This window comes from Orycteropus afer, unplaced genomic scaffold, assembly GCF_000298275.1.
Source record: "Orycteropus afer afer isolate SDZICR_OR568_19922 unplaced genomic scaffold, OryAfe1.0 scaffold00209, whole genome shotgun sequence".
NCBI classification, from domain to species: domain Eukaryota; kingdom Metazoa; phylum Chordata; class Mammalia; order Tubulidentata; family Orycteropodidae; genus Orycteropus; species Orycteropus afer.
The window spans coordinates 1,812,796-1,820,703 of NW_006921796.1; the positions used below are offsets into that span (position 1 = coordinate 1,812,796).

The 7,908-nt window shown below is 41.4% G+C and overlaps 1 protein-coding gene across 1 annotated transcript in view; it reads left to right on the plus strand.

The window, feature by feature from the left end:
• Nucleotides 1-558: 558 nt before the first annotated feature.
• The window catches only part of CRY1 (cryptochrome circadian regulator 1), a 105,494-nt gene continuing 98,144 nt past the window's right edge, over nt 559-7,908 (plus strand). The window contains exon 1 of the mRNA XM_007948230.2: nt 559-716. Within this exon, the coding sequence (XP_007946421.1) occupies nt 559-716 (158 nt within the window). The remainder of the gene's footprint in view (nt 717-7,908) is intronic.

Genomic DNA, 7,908 nt, shown 5'->3' on the forward strand with positions numbered 1-7,908 from the left:
GGTCACCGGCCGGCAACAATCCAGCGTCCTCGACCACCGCCTTCCTCCTCGGTCCTTACTCCTATCTCCCGGGCCGCGAGGTACCGTCGCTTACAGTGACTGAATCCTCTCTCATTTCTTTTGGCGACTTATCCCCGGCGGGCCATTTTCTCCTCGGGGGCCGCCTTTGGGGCGAGGTTTCCGTGACGAACCTCCTGGGGCCGCCGGTGTTGGCTCGGGCCGTCGTGGCGGCACGAGCTCCTGGAACTTGCTCAACCGCGGGGGATCCGAGGCCCTCGAAGTTATGCGTCTCCCCCAGGCGGTTGCGGCCGGCGCGGGGTCCTAAAGGGCGTCACACCCGGACTGGGCAACCTCCATTCATCTTCCAGCAACGCTTCCCGCGCCCTCTTGTTCTCGCGGCCCCTCCGCATATTCATTTTTTCCTGTCCCCCCTCTGCCGCCCTTTCCTCACTCCTTGGGTGCGGCGATTCTCTTGGAAGCGAAGGTGTCGGTTATGAGCCGGCCCTTCCTTTCTTGAATTTCTGGAGGAACTCGGCGCCGACCCCGCGGGCCGCCGGGATGGGGGTGAATGCCGTGCACTGGTTCCGAAAGGGGCTCCGCCTGCATGACAACCCTGCCCTGAAGGAGTGCATTCAGGGCGCCGACACTATCCGCTGCGTTTACATCCTTGACCCCTGGTTCGCCGGCTCGTCTAACGTGGGGATCAACAGGTGGCGGTGAGTCAAAACCCCGTGTACGTTGATGTCGGTGTTTGGTCCTTCATGACCTGCTATGCGATCTTCCAAATCTGAGAAATTTATCCTTGGGGCCTCCTTGCTTACAACGTTTAAGAATTGTAGGTGTTTCATATAAATACCCAATGGAATTGACTTAAAGTCGGTTTCTCTGGCCAGAGAGTGTTGACAGCCTGGGACGCCTTGGCCATCAGCTGTGAGTGGCGTGTGTCTCGCAGCTCATAGGAACTTTGCCCCTAGATTTTTGGCGAATTCTCAGTGGTGGAGCTAAAAAAAACCACACTTGACCCTTCGTGGCCTGTGAGTTGATTGCGTTAGCGCCTGGGTGGCATTCGAAAGGATTGTCTTTTAATACTTACGTTTGTGTGTTATGTGTGTGTAACTCATAGTATGCAGAAAATCATTCACTTAAATCCGTCACCGCCAAATGCAGTTTTCTTCCACCTTGAGGTTACTGTAGGAAAAGCAAGGCAGCAGCATATTCGGGTTTCTCTTTGCTCAGCTGTTCCTCTCCACTCCTCCTTGTGGTTGACTAGACAAAGGGCACTTTTTCTTTCTATGCAAAGTACCATCTTTCTAGGTATATGAGAACTGGGAGAAATCTAAGGGAAGTTTGATGATCTTTTCCTGAAAAACTAGGCTACGTGATTTGTTAGGCTCCCTGGCGGCCATGAAATAATTCACACAACGGATAGGTAGGGCTTTAAATGCTAGTGAGATAGCAGTGAGCAAAACAGACAAAAATGCCCTCTTTCAGTTTATGTCCCAGAAAATAAAGCATATAGTATTTTAGCTGATGGTAAGTGCTGTGGAGAAAAATAGAGCAGAGAAATGGCATAAGAAATACAGCATTGGGGTTGCAATTTTAAATATGGTGATAAGGGGAAAACTCATGGGAACGGTGACATTTGAGCAAACACCTGAATGAGGTGATGAAATACAGCTATCTAGAGGCAGAGCTTTCCAGAAGAGGGAACACTAAAGGGAAAGGCCCTGAGGTGGAAATGGTACTTGACCTTTGGAAGAATAGCAGAGTTTGATTTCAGAACAGAATAAGTGAGGGAGGGAAATAGGAGATGAAGCCAGAGATGTGCTAGGGCCAAACTGAGTAAAGCTTTGTAGGCGTTTGTCAAGATTTGGGCTTTTTCTCTGAGTGAAGTAATAATAATTGCAGGGTTATGAGCAGAGAAGTGGTGTGATCAGACTTCAGTTTGAAAACAGTTTCTCTGGCTGTGGTTCTGGGAATAGAGTGAATGGGGCGGGGGTGGTGGGTGGTGGACATAAGGAGGGAGACAAGTTAGAGGCTATTGCATTCATCCAGGTGGTGGAGGATAATGGACCATGGTGATAATGGTGAATGTGGTGAGAAGTTGTCAAATACTGGTTCTATTTTGAAGGCAGAACCCACAGTATTTGCTGACAGGTTGGATATGTGGTGTGAGAGAAAAGAGATGGAGTTAGGAGCGATATCTAGATTTTTGGCTTGAGAAACTAGAAGGATGGAGTTGCACTTTGTTAAGAAAGAGAAGCTGTTGGGAGGATGATTGAAGTTCTTGGTTGGTTAAGTTTGAGATGTCTGTTGCATACCCAAGGAGCTCTGGTGGCGTAGTGCCTAAGGCATTTGACTGCTAATCAGAGGGCTGGTGGTTCAAACTCACCAGCCACTCCTCAGAAGGAAGGTTGGGCAATCTACTTCCCTAAGTGATACCGCCTCAGAAACCCAAGGAGGGGTCGCTGTGACACGGCAGTGGTTGCTTTTGCGTTGTATAATGTATCCAAGTGGAGATATTAAATGGGCGGTTGGATATATCTGGTGTTAGGACAGATCCTTCAAGTGGAAAGTGGAGAATTATAAAGACAGATTAAAAGCCATTTGTTCATTTATCCATTCATTCAACAAATATTTGTCAAGCACCTAGTATGTGCCAGGTGCTGTTTCTGATTCAAGGGGACTTTGTAGTAAACGGGATAACCAAAAATCCCCATCCTGGTGTGGCATTCTCACATAGCCATTAGAGTGAGATCATGAAGAAAGAGTCTAGACGGAAAAGAGAGGATATCTAAGAACTAAGCCTGGGGCACTGTGATAGTTAGAAATTGTGATGCTGTGAAAGAACCAGCAGAGGAGATTGAGAAGGAGCTGCCGGTAAAAAGAAAATCTGGAACAATTTGGTGTCTTAGAAACCAAGTAAAGAAAGTAATTCCAGGAAGAAAGGGTTGTACCTATGTTCAGATGCTACTTATAGTTCAAGTAAGATGAAGACTGAAAATTAAAAGTTGAATTTAATATTTTGAGGTCATTTGTAATCTTGTCTAGAGTGATTTCAGTAGTATCAGAGGTGAAAGCCTGTTTGGAATAACAGCTAAGAGAGCCGGAGAGGAGAGGGGTTGGAGATAGCTCATACAGACAACTCTTTCAAGGAGTTTTGTTGTAAGAGAATAAGAGAAATTATGTGTGTGTGTGTGTGTGTGTGTGTAGGGGGGTGAAATCAATAGAGGATTTGTTTTTTAAATGACAGAAATTACAGTATGTTTATGTGCTGATGTGGATGAAATAGCTATATCTAAAATAATTTTTCATTAGCAGAAATAATATCATTAAATGTAGAGCCTGGAAAAGGGTGATGAAAGTAATACATTATAATGGATTAATAATATCTTACAATAGTGTAATAATAATAATTTTCTCATAAGGTCGTTAGGATAAATTAGCTAACATATGTAAAATACTTAAAATCATGAGTGATAATAATAAGTGCTTGTTTGTTTTTTGCTGTTAAGTGGGAAGCCATAGATAAATAATACCTACTTAAATGCCTGCTGTCATATTTTTCTAGAGCAGTTTATAAGTTTATAGAGTCTGCACTGTATACCTTTGTAGGATAGGGGTTATATCTTACTTACCTTTGTACACCCAGCAATTAACATTGCCATATAATGGGTGAATTAAAACTACTAAGCACAAGAAGAATAGCCCCATATTTTCTTTGTAAAAATGATCCCCCCACTTTCTTTTTTAGTAATACGTATTACCCATTCTAAAAGATAAGAAAAGGTAAAAGTAGTGAATAGAGACAGACTGTTTTCTTCCTCTAAAGACTAAGTTACAAAAAGGCAGCGATAAAGTTTAATTCACTCTGTTTTCATAGTACCACATTCAGTGCTTTTCGTATAATGGTAGGTCAGTTACTGTTTGTTGAATGAAGTGACATCTTGGAATCAATAATTTCATATTTAAACAACTTGATTACTTTTCCGGTTGACTATGGGATAAAAGGAGCTCTGGTGACATAGTTCCTAAGGCATTTGACTGCTAACCAGAAGGTTGACGGTTCAAACCCACCAGCCAGTCCTCAGAAGAAAGACTAGGCAGTCTACTTCTGTAAAGATTTACCTCCTTGGAAACCCAAAGGGGGTTGCTGTGAGTTGGAATCAACTCTATGGCAGTTAATTTGTTTTTTTATAGGATAAAGCCCAAACCCCTTAGCCCACCATTTAAGATCTTCTTTTGGCTTATGTATCTCATCTGCTAAGATGTGATCTCAACACTAATGGGAAGAAGGGGGGACCCTGGTAGTTTTCCTTGAGGGCAGTGGTAGTTCAGTGGTAAAATTCTTGCTACCCATACTCCCAAACTGAGGCTCAGTTCCTGGCCAGTGCATGTCAAGCACAGCTACCACTGACTTGTATGTTGCTGTGAAGGTATCTTGCATGTTTCCATATTCTTTCCTTTGTTCATGCTACTTCCTTCATGCAACTATGTTTCTTATATTTTGGGATATAACAGAAAATCAAAATTTAAAAAAAAATTATTTATTAAATATATTAATAATCTAACTTTTGCTATTGCCATCACTTTAAAAGAATGCTTATCATTAAAAATGGAAGGTTTCACAATAAAAGACAGTCCTTTGACTTGAGTAAATTTAGCTTTACAAAAAATTCATTTGATAGAGACCCAGTGAAAACTTTTATCTTGAATCATCTTTGGGATCAAATGATTTAAAATATTTCAGTCCTTTCCTTTGCTTGTCTCTTATTAAAATTCTGCCACATAATCACTTGAACGTGAATGTTCATAGCAGCTATATTCATAATAGCCAAAAGGTGGAAATGACCCCAATGCTCATCAATTAATGAATGGATAAAGATTCAATGGAATATTACTTGGCCATTAAAAGGAATGAAGTACTGATACATGTTAAACATGGATGAACTGCTAAGTGAAAGAAGCAGGTCATAAAACATCACATACCATATAATTCCATTTATGTGAAATGTCCAGAATGGGCAGATATAGAAAGAAAGAAAGTAGATTACTCATTACTTAGAGCTGGGAAAGATGAGAGGACTTGGGGAGGGGATGGTAGTTAAGAGGCACAGAATTTCTTTTTTGAGTTGATGAAACTGTTCTAGAATTAATTGTGATGATGGTTGTATAATTCTAGGAGTACACTAAAAACTGTTGATTTGTACACTAAAAAAAAAAAAAATTCTCCTTACCCCTTCAAAGCTTGGCTCAAATACCCCTTTTTCCATGGTACTTTTCTTGATCATGTTGACTGGAATGTTAATACACTTCTGAACATCTTTATATCATTTTATTGCTATTGCTTTTCACATGGCTCTTAGCATTTACTGCCACCATTTGTAGATACTTTACTGCTAACCAGAAGTCTGGCGGTTCAAACCCACCAGCCAGTCTTCGGAAGAAAAGTTGGGTGATCTACTTCCATAGTGATACCACCTCGGAGGGGTCACCATGAGTTGGATCTGACTCGACAGCAGTGCATTATATACCCATTTTGAGGAGCTCTGGTGGTGTAATGGATAAGGCATCTGGCTGCTAACCTGAAGGTCAGTCATTCAGACCCACCAGCTGCTCTGTGAAAGGAAGATGGAGTGATCTACTTCTGTGAAGATTTACAGCCTTGGAAACCCAATGGGGGTTACTATGAGTCTGAATCAACTTGATGTCAGTGAGGTTTTTTTTTTTTTAAATACCCATTTAAAACTGGTAAAACCAGCTGCCATCAGGATGATTCTGACTCATGGTGACCTTACAGGATTTTCAGTGGCAGATTTTCTGGAAGTAGGTCTCCAGGCCTTTCTTCTGGGGTGCCTCTGGTTAGACTAGTACCTCCAGTTTTTAGGTTAGCAGCCAGGCATGTTAACTGTTTGTACCATCCAGAGATTGCTTGTCACAAATATGTACTCCAAGAGGTAAGTCTAGTTCAAAGATAATTAGTAGATTACTAGTTGTTGTTGTTATATTCTTGTTAGGTACCATTGAGTCAGTTCTGACTCATAGCAACCCTGTGTACAACAGAACAAAACACTGCCTGGTCCTGCACCACCCTCACAATCATTGCTATGTTTGAGCCCATTGTGTTTCAGCCACTGTGTCAATCCATGTAATCAAGGGTCTTCCTCTTTCTCACTGACCCTCCACTTTACCAAGCATGATATCCTCCTCCGGGGAATGGTCCCTTCTGACAGCATCACCAAAGTAGGTGAGACAAAGTCTGGCCATTCTCACTTCCAGTGAGCATTCCAGCAGCACTTCTTCCAAGATGGATTTGTTCCTTCTGCCTGTCCATGGTACTTTCAATATTCTTCACCAATACCACAGTTAAAAGGCATCAACTCTTCTTCAGTCTTCCTTATTCATTGTCCAGCTTTCACATGCATGAGGTGAGTGAAAAAACCATGGCTTGGATTAGGTGCACCTTAATCTTCAAAATGACATCTTTCCTTCTTAACATTTTAAAGAGGTCTTTTGCAGCAGATTTGCACAGTGCATACGACGACTGATTTCTTAACTGCTGCTTCCGTTGGTGTTGATTGTGGATCCAAGTAAAATGAAATCCCTGACAACTTCAGTCTTTTCTCCATTTATCATGGTGTTGTTTTCTGGCCCAGTTGTGAGGATTTTTGTTTTCTTTATGTTGAGCTGTAATCCATACTGAAGACTGTAGCCTTTGATCTTCATCAGTAAGTGCTTCAAGTCATCTTCACTTTCAGCAAGCAAGGTTGTGTCATCCGAATATCGCAGATTGTTAATGAGTCTTCCTTCAATCCTAATGCCACATTCGTCTTTATATAATCCAGTTTCTCAGATTATTTGCTCAGCATATAGATTGAGTGAGTATGGTGAAAGGATACAGCCCTGACACATACCCTTCCTGATTTTAAACTAGTCAGTATCCCCTTGTTCTGTTCAAATGACAGCCTCTTTATCTATGTACAAGTTCCTCCAGAGCATAATTAAATATTCTGGAACTCCTCTGTTTCTCAATATCATCCATAATTTGTTGTGAACCCAGTAATCGAATGAATGCCTTTGCATAATCAGTAAAACAAAGGTAAACGTCTTTCTGGTATTCTTTGCTTTCAGCCAAGATCCATCTGACATCAGCATCCTCTTCTGAATCCAGCTTGCATTTTTGGAAGTTCCCTGTCAATATCCTGCTGCAACTGATTTTGAATAATCTTCAGCAAAATTTTACTTACATGTGATATTAATGATATTGTTCAATAATTGCCACATTCTGTGAGATCACCTTTCTTTGGAATGGGCACAGATACTGATCTCTTCCAATCTTTCAGCCAGGTAGCTATCTTCCAAATTTCTTGGCATTGATGAGTAAGTGTCTACAGTACTGCATCCATTTGTTGAAACATGTTACTGGGTATTCTGTCAATTCCTGGAGCCTTGTTTTTTGCCAATTCCTTCAGTGCAACTTGGGTTCTTCCTTCAGTACCATTTGTTCTTGATCATGTACTACCTCCTGAAATAGTTGAATATCAACCAATTCTTTTTTGTACGGTGACTGTGTATTCCTTCCATCTTTTTTTGAAGCTTCCTGAATAGCTCAGTATTTTGCCCATAAAATCATTCAGTATTGTACCTCAAGGTTTGAATTTTTTCTTCAGTTCTTTCAGCTTGAGAAGTGCCGAATGTGTTCTTCCCTTTTGGTTTTCTAACTCCAGGTCTTCACACATTTCATTGTAATAATTGACTTTGTCTTCTCAAGCTGCTCTTTGAAATCTTCTGTTCAGCTCTTTTATCTTATCATTTCTTCCATTTGCTTTAGCTACTCTTCTTTCAAGAGCAAGTTTCAGAGTCTCTTCTGACATCCACTTTGGTCTTTTCTTCCTTTCCTGTCTTTTT